Genomic DNA, 17,329 nt, shown 5'->3' with positions numbered 1-17,329 from the left:
CCCTAATATTGAAAAAATTGCACCAATTCAAAGAAGTTTGTGAAGTGCTCATTCAGGTACTGAAAATGTGATCTCAGATCCATTTACAGCGAAATTGAAGATTCGGCCAGCCCCAGATCCCGCCCATGGTCACCAGCAGCCCTTTCTACTGACCAGGCCACGCATTAGATAGCATTAGTTTTTGCAGATGATCAGTTTGCTGATACACAGTGCTCATGCATGAAAAACAGCCACTTTGGCAAAAATACCAGGTGTCATTCAGAATTTTGAATCTGAACTCTTGCAAGAAGTCAAATGCCTTATGAAAGAAAGAATATTAAGTAAAGGATTTGAAGTGGTACTTTGATCAGAATGCTTAGCACGTTCGACTATACCTTCTTGTAGCCACTAACCCATCCAACAGAAATTTTGTACAACTGGTCTGACCATTCAAACCAAAGCAACACCAATTCTCCCACTTATCCATAATAGTCCTAACATTCAGATTTTCTCAAAATTTATACGGGTTTCGTCTCACTTAATTTGTCACTGCATTTATTATTATTATTTATGTCTATAATTTGTCTGTAATTTATTTTTGCTCTATGCATTTTCATCATTAATCATTTTCTCATTGATTTCTCACCCAGCTTCTTTCACATAAGAGGTGCTCTTTCACAGTTTACTTTCAAACATTAACATGGCAAACTTTTGTGCAGCATAAGAGTAGCTTGAACTTTATTCTCTTGTTATTGGCTTTCATCCAGACAACTTGAACCACTCACTATTAGGGGTAGCTTGGATTTTTCCACAGCCACCTTGCCCACAGATACTCAAAAAAAGAGCATTGATACCAGTAACAGAGGCTTTTGGCTATGTGTTTGTTACTTGTCTCCTTGAAGCAGTTGGTAAAGAAATTCAAAAATAAGAGGCTGCGAGAATGTTTTCCCCCAAATGCAGAAAATAAAAAAAGAAAGATCATGTTAAATCAGAACCTTTGACAGTTATCTCAGACAAATGGATATACAGCGTGTAGCTTATTTGTGAAAACAGGTAGAGAACATAAACATTTTACTGAGCTGAAGAGAATGATGAGGTGATCAAATTTGTAACGCACTTTTAAACCCCTCGATATGCTGCAAACTGTTTCCAGACTAATTTTTAAAATTCATGGTCATATGGGCAAACTTGGCAGCCACTTTGCAGCCATCTGCAGTAGAACAAAGTAACAGTCAATCTTCTCTGGTGGTGTGTGCTAAGAGATACATTTTGATTGAGATATCAGGTATTATCCTTACTCTTCCAAAAGAAGGAAGTTTTATTTGGCCATTTTGAGTGCAACATTGCTTACTCATCTGAATGGTGCTCCTACTATAGCAAATCGCTTGGAGCAGTGATAATTGTAAAAGCTTTGTGCTCAATTTTTGGGGAAAAAATGGATATTCCTTTTTCTGATCCATGAAAATCTAAAGTGACTTTGCACCAAAGTTCAGAGGTCCATGCATTATGACCCGTCTCCATTAAGGGTGCTGGACACGTTGGCCCTGTCAGATAGTACGAGCACCTCATAAGAGTTTGCCAAGTGCAGTCGACCAAAGCTTATTTTGTCAGCTGACATGAGAAGACAGCTGTGGAAATAACTGCCACTTAGTTGTACTTGCCCTGTGCAAACCATTTTGTTTTTTTAGAAAAAGTGATCGATCTTGTTAAATCACATTCTTAAAAAGAAATAGTCCTTTGCTTAATGTAAATTTTGCTGATTTCAACAGAAGAGTTGAAAAAATATAATAAAGATGTAAATATGAAAATTCAGAAACAAAAGAACTGATCAAATTGGGCACAGATTGATCGAATCCAAGGCAATAAAATGACAGATACCATAGCTTTAGGTATTAAATATGGCTTTCTATTATGAGTTCTTTTGTGCTGAGATTGTTAATGATGCAAATTAGCAAGACATATTGTTCCAAAATTGCTGCAGAGCCAAGATCCTAGCATTCAAACTGGCTCATCACATAGGAACTTCTCAACAAAAGTAATCATTTGTACTTAGATGGGAATCGAGGTGGCCTGCCCTCTGCCTCAACTCCTTAAACATTGAGTCTACCAAAGCTACCAATATGATATGGGACATCGAGTGTCTGTGAACATCATTGACATTCACGTGCCTTCAGTAACATTCAGGGCATGTAGAAACAGTATAGCTTTTTGAACAAAATTCAAAGGTTCTTAAATTTAACATCTAAAAACACTTTCATAAGAAACAACTAAAATCATTAAAACTAACTTAAACACTAATTAAAAACAACTCATTTTTTTCTTAAATACCCAAGTCTTTTGTGATATTTTCACTGGTTTCTGGGCAGAAAATCTGCCTTAATAATATTAATACAAAGCGACAACGTGCCTAATGGAATTGAACATTTCCAAGTTCACTTCACTTGCTCTTAAAGCTAGCAGCTAAAGAGACATTCAATGTAGTGATGTGCAAGTCCTATCGGTGAAAGGCCAGTATGTGGTCAACTGCATCATCCAATCCACCTCTGCACAATTGAACAAAGTTGCTTCTTGAGTAGAAAATGTGAAAAAAGTACTAGTCAAGTAACAGTCTTTAAAAAAAGGCTGTTAATTGCAATTCTTAGTTATTTTGCATAATGATTTTTTAATAAATATGGAATGCAGCCTTGGTAAAGGAAGCACTAAAATAAAATTAAATAATTTAGACCAAAAAGGAACTAAGTTGAACCCCCATTTGATTTGTGTTGGTTGGCCTAAGCTAAATTGGTATTTGGGACACTATTTTGATTTTAGCAGTACTGGACTAATAAGGCAAGCACTCGGTCAAAGAGCCCTTCACTGATTGCTGTTTATTGACCCCTGGTAGATAAAGTGGAATGTATGGTGCATAGGGATGACTGGATTGCACTTTGCTTTGAATTATCATGATCCTGTTGGTCTTCACTGCTTGGGTACAAATTTACCAAGACAGAAAGATAGTGCTGGTGAAACTTTGTAGCATCAAAGCTTGAGTCAATGACAGAGACACAGAGAAAGGGGGAGATTATTGCTGTTCCTAAGGCACATTGAGTCCAGCATGGGAGGGAGGAAGGAAGCTAAAGATGTTTACGTATGAAAATCCAACTTGCAGCAAAGGGAGAGTTTATGTTACACATCATGTCACAAATAAAGTTGTTACAGAATATTATGTAGGTTTGAGCCTGTAATCTGGCATTTATGTTGTTTTAACTGCTATACGTAGTCAATAAAATAAAACATGTAGATGGTTGGTTGAATGTAATTATGTTACAAATTCCGGTTCCTTGAAGATGTTTTAATCAAATTTAAAGTTAGATGTTGCAACTTGCATTTGTGCACTGGGATTGCATTGTAGAATAGTAATACTAGGAACTATATGTAGCCTTGCTCCCCTTCGTTTCAAATCAATTGTTCTGCGTTTATTGTCCCTATTCTTCAGTTTGTGGCCTTCTCATCTCCAGAGCATAAACATAACAGCGATTCACTGATTTTCCTTGTTTTTCTTCCCTCCCAAGAAAAATGATAAGCAAATTCAAGTAAGGAATACTATCAGGAAAGCAATACTCCAGGAAGTATTATTTCAGCTAAATAATTAGATTATTCAAACATTTATAGGATACGTTTTGTTTTTCCTGTTTAGACCTGCAGTCAATCAGCCTTTGTTGTAGCATTCCTATTGACTGTGAGCAACACATTGACAGACAAAACAAATACATTATCTTTGCGTGTCCAAAAGTTGTTCGAATCATTTGTAAAGCTTTGATGTTGATATAAAGCAAACATGATGGCCAAATTTACACGGCAAGATTTTAATGACCAAATGATTTGTTTTCTGGTGGAGGGATAAGGGATAGATTCTGTCCAAATTGTGCCAGGTCTATTTCACTTCCCTCTGACATGGCAGATCAGCTTCAGTTTAAAGTGTCATCTAAAAGATGCAGCCTGCAGTGAATTTCCGTCAACGTTTTATTCTGAAATCCTGTCCTTTCAGTTGGCAATGCAAACTGGGAAGAACATAACCCAGTATTTGCTGCTTAAGTTTTTACGGCCATTTTCTTTCTCTTTTTGAGACTTAGTTCAAGGGGTACAAGAGACGTCCATGTCCCATTTACCAACAAAAAAAGAAGCCTGCTGAGCTGACTTTTGAAGACTCCAAAATGTAGTTAAAACGTGCGTGTTAGATTTTTTTTTAAATTTGCTCTTGCAAAGTTTAGATTACTTCTACTCATTTAAGTGAATGATACCAGTGGAGCATTTTCTCTTTAAGTCACCACGGTTAATAAACAATGTTTTTAGGTCAGTTATTGTTAAGAGTTACTCGGCCATGAACATTGGCTCAGGCTTAAGCTCAAAAGGGCATTTCATACTGAACCAACAGGCACTTTCAAATGTGTTACACTGACCATTCAATAGCTTAATTGAGCTCAGCAATGTATTGTTAGTTTTGTGCTGTGAATCTGCGCCTAAACCAAAAAGCTGGACAGAACACTAATCCAAGTTCCAGAAGTGAAAGACCGGTCGGTGTCTGTACCACGGCCTATTTCAGAAAAGATTGCTTCTTCAAGATCTAAAATCTGCACCAGTCAAAGAGATTGATGTGATTTTAGGTTTACTGGGCATTTGGATATTCAATCGATTGTAGGTAGGCCTTCAAAAAAGGGATGTTGTCTCCTGGTTCATGCTAATCCTCAGATAAACCATTGTTCTTGGTTTTGCCAATACTTAGTGGCAATGCTTATCACCTCTGTTCAATATCGTACATGCTTTCACCATGTTTCTTTTGCCTGATGCAGGAAAGTCAGAATAATTGGCTCATTCTTTCTTTTATTTTTCCCCCCATTTCTTCCCCCATACATTTATCCAAGGGGTCACTTTCATCACACACACCCATCTCCTATTTACTTTATAAATCCAGCAATACAAAGGAATTCTGAGGGAAAATAAAAGATCAGAATACCTCACCATTCCACTGTTGCAGGACAGATGTACACTGCTTGCAAGATGTCTTGCGGCCAAATCCCTGTTGTGAAGCCAGTAGCAATACACACCCTTAGTATGGCACAGCCATGGTTATGCCATTTTGTCCAAAAATAAATAAATTGTGTTTTCTCTCCTAACAGAAACAGTGAGAGCAATGACGCATGTGATTAACCAAGGGATGGCCATGTATTGGGGGACCTCGCGGTGGAGTGCAATGGAAATCATGGTAAGTTTAAGTTTCAGAACACTTCAGACGTTTTTCAGAAGCAATTATGCCGCCTATTCATTATGACCTCTGCTTCTGACCTCCCTTCTTCGGCTTTAATAGTTTCCTGTATTGGAGGATCCAGCCCTTCACCTGGAATTCAATTCTGAAATTGTCTCATCAGGGTGCTTCTTTATTCTGAACTCATCTCTTCAGTTTTATATTTAGACACAATGCTTTACTTGAATAAATGATAAGAAGCTATTCCCTGCAGCTGGAAGGTCATGCTCTTTAGGTCTGAATCTCAGAATAAGCACACAGTCAATCAAGAGTGAGATGAGGATAGATGTCTTTGCTCAGATGGTTGTAAATCTTTGGAATTCTCTTCTCCAGAGGGTTTGGTCATTGATTGCATTCAAAGCAATGATTGATAGGTTTTGAATACTGAGGGAATAAGGAGGTCCGGGAATTGAGCAGGAAAGTGGAGTTTGTCGAGGAACAGTCATGATCTTATTAAATCATGAATCAGGCTTGAGAGCCCTTATGACCTACAACTCTATTACTGTGTTCATTCCCTCTCCTCCAGCCAACTTCTTCCTCTGAAACTTCATTAGCAGGGAATGAGAAGTCTGATTAGGAATCTGGAGACTTCACTTCAATTCCATCTCCAGCTCTCGGGCCCTAACCATACATTCAGCCTCTTTTGGTACTGAAGCATAAACTCACATTTGTACTTCAGTGTGAATCCAGACCATGGTGCAAATTTGATACTCCGTTCAGCATTGGTTAAAAATTATAGTTTATTGATTAGCTGAAACAGAGCACTGAATATGCAATCCGTTTCATCTTGTTGTAATAAATAAGTAACCGCAGCACATTGCTGACTGCTAAGATTTGCACCATGATCCATCTCATAACCAATTAGTATATTATAATCTTTTCCAAATCCTGCTGAAAATATGAATATTATTGGACCAGATCTTGTTGGCTCAGTGCCTCTGTGTGGAATCATCACTCATGGCCCCCTTATCTGCACTTGCCTTGTCTTGGTGCGGATAGGCTCTTTTGCCCCCTAATCCTCCAGCGTCCACAGTGTGCCCACAGTGGTGAGAAGCTGTGAAACCGGTCATAAAGTTTAAAAGATTTTAAATGTTCTTGAGATTTGATGACATTTAAAAACAATTTAAAATTTAGGTAATATTTTAATGTAAACAGTAGTCTGGGTTTACTTTAAGTGAATGCTGATGAACGCAGTGAACAGAAACTGCTGAGAAATAACATGGCAAATGCAACAGAGAGAAGACCTTTGAAAGTATTTTGATGAAGGACCCTCTTCCAAGAGTTACAAGATGCCTCTTTTATTACTCTGTCATATGTTCACTGTCTCTGTCCTGCAGGAGGCTTACTCAGTGGCTCGTCAATTTAACCTCATCCCCCCAATATGTGAACAGGCTGAATATCACCTCTTCCAAAGAGAGAAAGTTGAAGTGCAGCTTCCAGAGCTCTTCCATAAGATCGGTAAATATTCTTTGGCAGATACGTTTTCGCAACAAACTCTTGCTTCCAATTGTGCCTTTCCCTTGCCCAGTTTTGCATCCATTCCTATATGGCTAACGCCCAGCTATAGTAAACGATTTGAGGCTTCTTGTTCGACTACTCGGGACACCAAAGAATGTGTTTTAATGGCTGGTTTGAATTTTTCGTAATTTCTGAATAGTTTGTCGAGTGGAAATGGCAAGAGTGAAAGCCTCACTGATGCCCTGGTTCTGAATCTGCCTAAGATTATTGGATGGCTACTATCCTTAGCAGTAACATTATCTTTGGTGTATTACTGGAAAACTGTGAGTTTCAGTGTATCTAACCCTTTTGCTCTTGCTACATTCCTTCTTGAAGGTGTTGGTGCAATGACGTGGTCTCCTTTGGCATGTGGCATTATTTCTGGAAAGTATGATGCAGGTGTTCCTCCTTACTCTAGAGCTTCTTTAAAGGTACAGCAAGTGTAAGAAAAAATATTGCTTGGTTCCAGTTTGCTTTTGTGATCTAGAGGGTTGGGCCAATTTCAGCATTCTACCCTGGCTGGAAAATCACAGCATAAAATTCAGGTGGGATGTTCAAGTGCCAATATTTAATTTATTTTGCTGCGCTATTTTAAAACTTGCATTGTTTTTTTTTTTAACCAATAAAAGAGTTTTTCATATGACATTTAAAGATATTTAACATCAACATGGAAATTAATGTATATGAATTTACGGAAGTGGAATAATCTAAGTTACACTTGTAATTTGAATTCTGCTATAATGGACAACAATGAACTGATTGTAATACAGAGGAGTGTAAGAAAATAACTGCAGATGCTGGTACAAATCGAAGGTATTTATTCACAAAATGCTGGAGTAACTCAGCAGGTCAGGCAGCATCTCAGGAGAGAAGGAATGAATGGGTGACGTTTCGGGTCTCGGCATTTTGTGAATAAATACCTTCGTAATACAGAGGAGAATTCATTTTTGGGGGCATTACTCTCCTCATGTACAATATAGCTACCTCACTGATTTATCCAACTGTTGTACAACTATAAAGTTCTGATATGGAATGAATTGCCTCACCTGCTCCAGCTGCCAGGTCACTTTGGAGCACAAACCTGAGCTGAATCATTATGTATTCACAGGGTTACCAATGGTTAAAGGATAAGATTCTGACTGAGGAAGGCAGGCGACAGCAAGGAAAACTAAAAGAACTCCACGGCATTGCAGAGCGACTGAGTTGCACCCTTCCTCAGTTAGCAATAGGTAAGGATTTAAATTTCATTGCTGAACAAAAAAGGCATTGGAATTCCAACTGTCTGACACCCTTTTACTGTAAGTATTGTGATGTACCACATTTTGTTACACCTTTTATCCGTTTAGATTGGGAAATGTGGGCACTGGAGTTCCACCACTTAGATTAACAGTTAGAACGTTAGGCATAGCGTGCTCTAGTTCACAATCTGTTCTATTGTCAGGTGAGATTCTTCATTGGAACACTGAATCGGAACAAATTTTAGAAATCTTTTACTGCCATTAGATGAAGTCAGTCATGATTGAAGAGCTTGCATGGTCCTTTACTTGCAAGACATTTGGTTAAAATCAAACTGAAAAAGAGATGCTCTCCTCACTGAGTTGGAAGAGCTCAAGCTCAAGAAGCTTCATTTCCCCGCCTCTCCAAGTCTTCCTTCTCATCAATACATCTACACCAATCAACAAGAGTCACGAGAAGGCGAGAGATAAAAACATTGCTGCATCTAGGTGATCACGAGCTCTGGATCAGTTATCTTCACCATTGCAAAGAGAATGGGTTCAAAGCAACACCAAAAGAGCACTTAAGTCTTACATCTAAGCTTTTTAAAAATCAAATCACTTACTTAACAAAGGAAACCTGTCTTATCATTGAGGTAAATGATTGAAAAGAATGTCTTTAAATTCCTTCAGAAACCTCCAGTAATGATGCATTTAAAGTGTTTCTCTTTGGTACTGGACAGTAATGATCGGAAAAAGGCTTCCCATTTTAGTCTCCAGAGATCTGCAGCCAGCATTTTTCTATTTTTCTGTTTGCAGCTATCAATGTTAGATCAATACTTGCATTTATGCAAGCTGCTTAGGAAAAAGATTCAAACGGATAGAGCAGCGAGAAATAATAGCCTGAAACTTCCATTTTAATCCCTGTACTTGGTTACGATTACCACAGACGGCTTAGATTCTACAGTGGCGTGGGACTGAGGCAGCAGTGGCATCATCTGCCCTAATACTAGCTGTGTCTGTGCTGCCTCTTAATGCTGCTTGTGGAGTTCACAGGAGTAGCTGGACCATCCAGAAGCTTACTAATTTTCAGAATAGAAATGCAGCTTTTTACAACTGAGAATTAAACAGCAATCTGGGACTGTGAGGGGTATTTGTGGATCTGGAACCTAATCGTCCTCTCTTTACCCTCACAGGAAAATGCTGGCTGAGTTAAGCAACAGGAATTGATCTGATAAACTTTGCTGATGTATATTTCTTTACTCAGCAAAATAAATAAGGCTTTATATTCGGTTTATCTTTATTAATTCTAGTGTGCATTAACCTTTTTGGGAACAAATAATGTTAAGTCCTCATAATCAGAGAATTATGTTGTACCATTGACCATAACTCGAATCTTGCACACATTATTTGTAATTTAGTCTTGTTCTTCTTGCAGCCTGGTGTTTAAGAAATGAAGGTGTTAGTTCCGTCCTGGTAGGAGCTTCTAACACTGAACAACTTTTGGAAAACATTGGAGCAATACAGGTCAGTATTGCAACTTGAACGAAGCAACTACTGCTGACCTCATTACACACTGTGGCCGTTATATGTACTTTAAACCTTTTGCTTTTGGCTGATCACTAAGGTCATCATTTGCTGCAAGTAAAACCCCATATCTATCATTATTGAAAATATCCACAAATTTGGAGATATAGATTGATTGCAATGAGATATACTTACAGTCCACACACATTTGTCTATTATTTATCATTAAATAATATTATATCATTCAGTTATTTGAAGGCCAAATTAATTTAATGGTTCCAAGTGGACTACTCCAATTTTGTACCCTTTAATTCAGACTTTCTCCTCTGCAAAAATTCAATTTTATATACGAGCTTGCAGTTTGTGGTGGAACCTCTTTTTAGGGAATTCCTCAAGATTGAGGATGGCCTACAATCCCAGTTCTGAGGTGGTTGAAAGCACCTACATGGGAACTGGATACACCTACACAGGTGGAGCACACAGGTGGTTTGTGAGATGACCCACTCCTTTTGACGCTTGTGTAGGACCTCTGCAAGCTTATAATGCATGACCTCAACATTCTCATCCCATTCCAAATAATCCTTCTCCATCTTTAACGATCAGTAGCCAGAGATTCCTGGGAGTCAGGGACGATATTGCATTTCTTCAAGAAAGAAAGCTTTAAGCACATCCTTGAATCTTTTTCTTTTTCTCTATTTTCTTGGCCATCCTTTCCCATGACAGCTTGGAATGGAGAATCTGAGTGTCAAACATGCGAACAATGTGGCCCAACATAGCCAACATAATGTTGCCTCTGCCTCAATGCTGGGTCCATTGGATTGGGAGAGGCCACTGACATTGGTCTGTTTATCCTTCCAGCGGATGTAGAGAATTTTGCAGACATGGTGTTGATGACACTTTCCCAAGTCCATTGAGATGCCAGTTGAGGATGGTCCAGATATCAGAAGCATATGGGAAGTTAGTGCTGCCTTGTGGATATGACTTTGGTGACAGGACTGAGGCTTTGATCTTCAACTATCCTTTTCTTAATCAACCACAGGCTATGCAGGCGCATTGAAGGTAGTGGTGAATTTCATCATTGATGTCTAACTTGGGCATGAGATGGCCCAGATGTGGGAGTTGAGGTTGTGAGTTTGAGACTGCCCAGTTTGAAAATCCCATGGGCATTCCATCTGCTCCCAAGGCCTTGCTATTATTGAGTTGGGATATGTTTTTGTAAACTTTTATCAATCAAGATCAGTGGCATGAGTGGCATGAATTGGATGCTGTGAGATGGAGTGAAAGGCATTCATGTCAAGGCAGGATCGTGGTTGAAGAGGCCTTCCAATTATTGAATCCAGCAGGTGACTGCCTCTTTCCAAGATTTTTGTCTTGGCACAAAATTCCACAAAATAAGCAAGGAAATCGTTGTAGGGTCGATTGAGAGAGGTGGCTTTGTTGTGTACATATCCAATAACGAGCTCAATACTGAGTGTCCTCTATGGTTTTATTTCCACTAACCTTCATCTTTCGGTTTGTACAACTGTGTGGGTTGTTGGACAATTTCAGAGAGTAGTTTTAGAGATCGCGAGTGGCATGTCTGGCAGACCAGTTAAGGCATTAGTAGACTTGCTTCATTAAAGAAAACGTCCTTCTTTAAAGGACAGTTTTAAGTCCTTTAAGACTGTAAACCTCACGTCTTAAAGGACTGTGGTCCAAAGGAGCTTATGACAAGCTGATAGAATCAGTAATACTGACATAAATCTAACGTTTTCTTCCATCTTTATTAATTCACCATTACAAAGATGGTGCAGTTTGAGCTATTATCCCAGGCTCATTAAAAAGGTGCATGCATATCCTTAAGTAGCCAATTAAACTATTTCAATGTCGAGCTAATATTGCAAAGAAACATGGTGGCAATTGGCATACAGCAAGCTCCCACAGACAGACATTTAATAATGATGCGTTCATCTGTTTAAGTAATGTTGACTGAAACCTGAATATTGACCAAAATGTTTTTACTGTTATTATTTTATTAAGTATTGGTCAGATGATTCTCCTTCTCTCTGAAATTGTGGCACAGGATCTTTTATATCCAGCTGAGAAAGGGGGTTTCAATGTAACAGCTAAAGCTGGCACCATAAACAGTCTGCCTTTGGCCTGCAGTTGAACATCAACTGAGATTTCTGTGCTCAAGTTTCTGCAGTGTATCTTGAGACCACAACCTTCTGACAGAGGTCAAAGAGTTGCCAGACACTTCATGTCAAACTGACGTTTTATACCCCATAGATAGACACATAAAGCTGGAGTAACTGAGCGGGACAGGCAGCATCTCTGGAGGAATACCCCACCCTAGTTTACTATTCTACAATGCTATGCTAACCTGAATATCTTCCCCATGAATATCTTAATCTGCACCAAGTTTCAATAGAAAGCAGTTTCACTGTGACCACATGGCTCTGGTATAAACCAAAATACATTATGGATATCCTTTCTCTCCCACAGGTTCTTCCAAAGTTATCCTCATCAATTGTTCATGAGATCGATAGTATTCTGGGAAACAAGCCATACAGCAAAAAGGATTATCGATCCTAATAAGGAATTTCAATTATTCTGGACTGTTATCATTTCAAAAGCAAACTTCTTTGCCTGCTCAAACTATAACTGAATTTACTATCAGTACGCTTCTGATGACGGAATTAAACTTCAAGTTCCTGATGCAACAGAAAAGGATCAAAAAGGAAAAAAAAAAGAACCACAAACCAGTGCTGGCAAGGCACAGCTGGTTCCGTGGACTGCCTGTTACCTTTGCTAATTTTTAAATTTTCTTTTTTTTTTTCCTGGAATTCCAAAATGTCACAGATTGGATTGGTTTGCCGTGATGCCATAACTTTTCTGCACTCATTATTTTAAAGAGCTACTGCTGGATATCGAGTTTGGTTGATCAAGAATATAATCTATGGCACTCTGCTGGAAACTCTGCAGGTTTGACTGTAATCTAACTGCTTCATAGGAAATCAAATCAACAAGGATTGCCCAACCCCCAAAATAAGTGCTGTGGGGTTCCAAAGCTGCACATTTCTGTGTACGTTATATACATGCAATTGGCCCTAGGCTCAGAGACTTCTCGGAAGGCATCTCTGATGCCTACACCTATTAACTGCTGGAGATGTTCATTTGAAGAAATAGAATAAACTAATATTGTAACATAATCTTATGGCACAATAGAATATTGTGGCCAGGCAACCGGCTGTATAAATGCAACAATAACAATGTGATCATTATTGCAAGAATCAGAATTTAGTTCTACCTGTCAAAAACGTGTAGGACTGTAGATATAAAAAATAAGCAGTGGCTCTTGACTGAACTATGCATGAATCTATTATAATCAGAATCCGTGTGTATGTATATGCTGCTGATTATGTAAATGCTATCACTCCATGGGCTGTTTTGACAAAATCATACAATAAAGATATTGGATAGATTGGGAATTGAACATTTAAAGAACTATTGAGCTTTAATATCAGAATTGAATCTTCCCCTGTTCATACTCAGTTTTGTTCCATGCTGAACAATCAGGCCCTTCCACCCGGATCCAGACACAATGCCGCAGTCGAGCGATGACACGTAACATCAAGGTTCATTTTACTCGGGTGTATTCAATGTTTTGAATACCTGGCGTTGGGGGGAGGGGTGACTTCACCTCACATCTCAGCCAACATTTCTCCCTTGCCTAATATGCCAATAAACCAACACAAACATTCCCCGATCATTTTCCCTGTGGTGTTTGGGGACTGTTCCTCCATGTTTAAAACAATTGTCTTATTTTCCAATAATAAAACACGTAGTTCTGTCCTTCAAAGTAAATTGTCAGCAACCAAATGGTGTCATTGCACTTCAGAAATGAATATCTTAGCCCTGTTCCTCTTTTGCTCCCAGAGATTTGATGAGGCCATAAGAGGACAACTTGGGGAATAAAGGATAAAATACACCCTTTGCCCAATCCAACATTGCAACGACCATTTTGACCACGGCATTGCAGATCCGCCGAATCATGGTCCAGAATAATTGCGTATTCTTTAATTTATTGCAATATTTTTGCAGTTAGATAACCATCTCTAAAACAATCAATCTGTAACAAAGTTCTGTTTATTTACTCTTCACGTGTCCTCCTCGTATCCTGCCCTGTCCCTTCCCCTTCTACCCTGAAGCATTTACCCCTTGTTGCAATATAGACACAAAGCTTGATTGAATACAGAACAAGGTGATTTGGCTCCACCTACCTACACTGGCTCCTCCTTAAATTTGTTCAACTTACACCATAGACAGTTACTGTTTTCCCGTTCCATGTTTTTATCCATTTCTGTCTGGAATATTACAATTTGATCTCCTGCCAACCATTTCTGTTGGAGACCCTATGCCCTATTTGGCCAGTAACATTAAATCTGGCTCTTCTGCCACTGGAAAAGCTTTGTACATTCTATTGAAACTGTTCACGTGCAACTTTAAAAGAGGGCCAAAGTCAAGCTTTTGGTCAGCATGAGAATCGGTGGGTGAGGTCTTATTCAGAAATTTAGTTTAATTTAGAACATCAATTTCTGGTATGGTTTTAATTAGTAATCAGACCGCCTGCTAATTGCTGTTAAGTTAATCAGATAGTCAGCTGTAACTGGTTGCCTGATAAAGGTAGTAATTACTCTCAGCTGAGATTTAGTCAGTACTTGAGTGAGCGTAAAAGGTCTCAAGTAAAAAGGTTATGTTGATTTGCGCAGTGTGCAGATTTGCCCTTAGTGCTAATGGCAACATGTGAATTGGGTTCAGAAGAAAGGAGCTGGTGCAGTGTGCCTCAAACACTAAAGGTTCATTGAAGCTTTGGGCAGTAAGTATTGAAATGTTGTCAATTTTCTTTCATGCTAAGAGTCTTTTAGAAACAAACATGCAGTATCCTGAAAGCTAGTTATGTACAATGGATTATTCATATAACGGTAAAACTCTTAATTGATTGAAATTATTAACCAAAGTTTTATGGTGATGTTAAGGCAGATATTTTGTAACGGTAACGTGCAGAGGTTTGTGGAAACCACAGATTCCCAGCAATCACATCTGCAGTAAGTTGCATATTGTAGGATGAAGTCTGAGCTTTAGTTATCAGAGAATTAAAGGGACAGGAGTTATCTGGACATTTTAAATCAGGAATGTGATTCACAACTGTTTAGGTAGTGACCTCTATTTCGGCAGTATTCTTGATTAATAAGGTTGTCAAAGGTTACGGGGAAAAGGCAGGAGAATGGGGTTGAGAGGGAAAAATAGATTCACCATGATCGAATGGCAGAGCAGACTCGATGGGTTGAATAGCCTAATTCTGCTCCTATGTCTAATGGACCTGTATTCAAATATGACAATTAATTGGGGACAGGGATGTAGCAATGCAAAAGTCTCTATTTAACAGCTTTATTACAATAAATCCCTTTATTGATGTATAAGAGGATAAGAAATCTGAGAAGTCACTCCAATATCGGAATCTAAAGGAGTTACTGAAAGGGAATATATTGGTGATAGAGAACTATTTAATTTGGAGGATAGATACAGTTGCAATTGCAATCAAGAGCCCTGGAGGCTCCTGGTGCCAATGTTAAGAATACTGGAGAAGAACTTGTGTTCTAGGGTGGATTTCAGTTGCCATGGTCCATAGCTAATGTGGGTCTAGGACTAAGATTATACCAAGGGTCTTTGAGGCGATTCAGACCCAATTAAAGTGCAAAACCTTGAGTAAAACTTTAATAAGAACCCAATCCCACTCACGTTAGTTTCTGCTGACTGGTTAGCACACAACAAAAGCTTTTCACTGTACCTCGGTACACGTGACAATAAATAAACTGAACTGTTGGAGATCAGAGGATGAAATGCATGATTCAAGAAATGTCATGGGAGGATTGCCACATGGGACTTTGGCATCAATATTGGGGGAAGTGGGATGAAGAAAAAAGTGTTATTCCTTTGGAATGTGCTCACAATATACCAATGCCCTGTGGAGTCAGATCCTTAGGGCTGAAGATGGGGCTTTCAGTAAGTGGTGTGGAGGCAGAATGAGGAAATGGGTTTTGGATTTAAAGGAAAGGAATGAGGCTGAAGTAGCAGTTTGCGTAATGAGTAGTTAGGAAGGGATGATGCATTAAACAGCGATCAAAGGACGTGGAATGTGAAGGCTTCTCAAATTTGCTTGGCTGTAAAAAACAATTTATTTCCATCTTGTGTCTCCTACACAATAGTGTTCACATGCTATGATCTTAACCACAGGGTGCACCTGATGAAATCTCAGTGCAGACTGATGTCAAGCCTTGCGGAGACTGTTGTCAATGCTGCACCTTCCCTCCAGCCAATTTACAGTAGAGTGCAACTAATCCACGGGATAAATGGGATACTGTTCAACCTCCACTCCAGAACTAAGCAGTCCCACGGGAACTAGGCTGACGTCATTGCAGCCTTGTTCCTGTGGGAAGAAAGAATTAATGAAGGAATAAAATCTTGTAATAAAGATAGCTGTATGACTTTAATAATTTGATTTGACAGCTGTAATCTGCAAAATCTTGGGGAAGGTTTCATGGAATAATCATAATGGAAAGAATCAGGATAAAGTTAAATCTCATTGGAAGGAAATCTCATCAGAGCAAGTGGAATTTTATATACAGCTCAAGAAGTTGTGATAGTATTGTGTGCAGTTTTAGTATCTGACTGCTGTGTTGGGTCTTTAATTTTAGGTAATTAGGTCAGCATGGGGGATGCATAGTTTAAGACTGGGACAGAAACTAGATTAAAAGGTTCTGCCAGCAGATAAACCATGCAAACATTTTGAAGAAATATTTTAAAACTCAACAAATGTGCATTCCATTGAGAAATAACATTTCCATGAGAACGGTTAACCTTAGTTATAGCTTTATATTCAGCCGCAGCTGAATATAGATCAGATTATATTAAAAAATGGAAAATAATGCTGTCACAGAATAGATTGTATGGATTGTGGGAAGCAGCAATGAATGATTAAAATATTTATGAAAAATAAGAAACTAGCAAGAAATAAAAATGCAATATTTAAAAGGAACAAATAAATGTGAATCCAATGGAGGAAATGATTGGCGTATTAAATTACTGACATCATTAAAACTATACTGGAGAAATAAAGGGAACTAAAACTGGATACATTTGCTCAAGCTGATGGCTTCCATTCCAAGGTCAGAAGAAGGGCAGCTGCAGAGATGGTGAATGCAGCATTAATGATATTCCAAAATTCCCAGCAGATTAGAAGGCACCAAATGTATCATTGTTTATCATAACCTATTGTGGCTTCTTAAACACATTAGTCTGGAATCTGTTGCTGGCAAAACGTGGTAAAACCATTAAGGATGCAGTGATAATAGCAATTGGAAAATCAATTAAAAAATCATGACATGATTAGGCAGTGCCAGTATGACTTCTACATGGGAAATTTAACAAAAGTTTGAGAATGTAACTAGCAATAAAGGATGCAAACATGATTTGCAGAAAATTAATGTTTAACAAGTTTAAGTTGGCAGACAACTGTATTAATGACGTGATGAGACGGCAGAGTGACTTATCCAAGTTTGCCGCTACAAAGCTGCACAAAAACGTGAGCTGCTGAGGGAGGGCAAAGTCTGCAAAGAAAGATGTACAGTGGAACCCAGTGACGAGGTGGCAATGGAGTAAATGAGAAAAAGCAGTTTAAATGGTACAGTAACCATTGGCATAGTGGGCTATTAAGTGCGCTGGTTCATGGGATGTAGCAAGTAGTAGTATGTTAGTGTGTTGCAAGGGGTTAGAGCTGAAAAGTAAGAAA

General features: G+C 38.7%; 1 protein-coding gene across 12 annotated transcripts in view; it reads left to right on the top strand.

The window, feature by feature from the left end:
• Nucleotides 1-12,994, top strand: part of kcnab2a (potassium voltage-gated channel subfamily A regulatory beta subunit 2a) — a 141,081-nt gene extending 128,087 nt beyond the window's left edge. For 9 of the 12 annotated variants that reach the window (XM_078425608.1, XM_078425612.1, XM_078425614.1 and 6 more), the window contains 6 exons: nt 5,136-5,221; nt 6,598-6,718; nt 7,094-7,188; nt 7,866-7,986; nt 9,410-9,498; nt 11,983-12,994. In XM_078425608.1, the coding sequence (XP_078281734.1) occupies nt 5,136-5,221; nt 6,598-6,718; nt 7,094-7,188; nt 7,866-7,986; nt 9,410-9,498; nt 11,983-12,072 (602 nt within the window). In that variant the 3' untranslated portion in view covers nt 12,073-12,994. The remainder of the gene's footprint in view (nt 1-5,135; nt 5,222-6,597; nt 6,719-7,093; nt 7,189-7,865; nt 7,987-9,409; nt 9,499-11,982) is intronic. The other 3 variants (XM_078425618.1, XM_078425619.1, XM_078425617.1) reach the window with 1 other exon arrangement.
• The last annotated feature ends 4,335 nt before the right edge of the window (nt 12,995-17,329 follow it).

Source organism: Rhinoraja longicauda, chromosome 30 (assembly GCF_053455715.1).
Source record: "Rhinoraja longicauda isolate Sanriku21f chromosome 30, sRhiLon1.1, whole genome shotgun sequence".
NCBI lineage: Eukaryota > Metazoa > Chordata > Chondrichthyes > Rajiformes > Arhynchobatidae > Rhinoraja > Rhinoraja longicauda.
The sequence above is the reverse complement of the archived record's forward strand: the minus strand, read 5'-3'. Positions and strand labels throughout refer to the sequence as shown.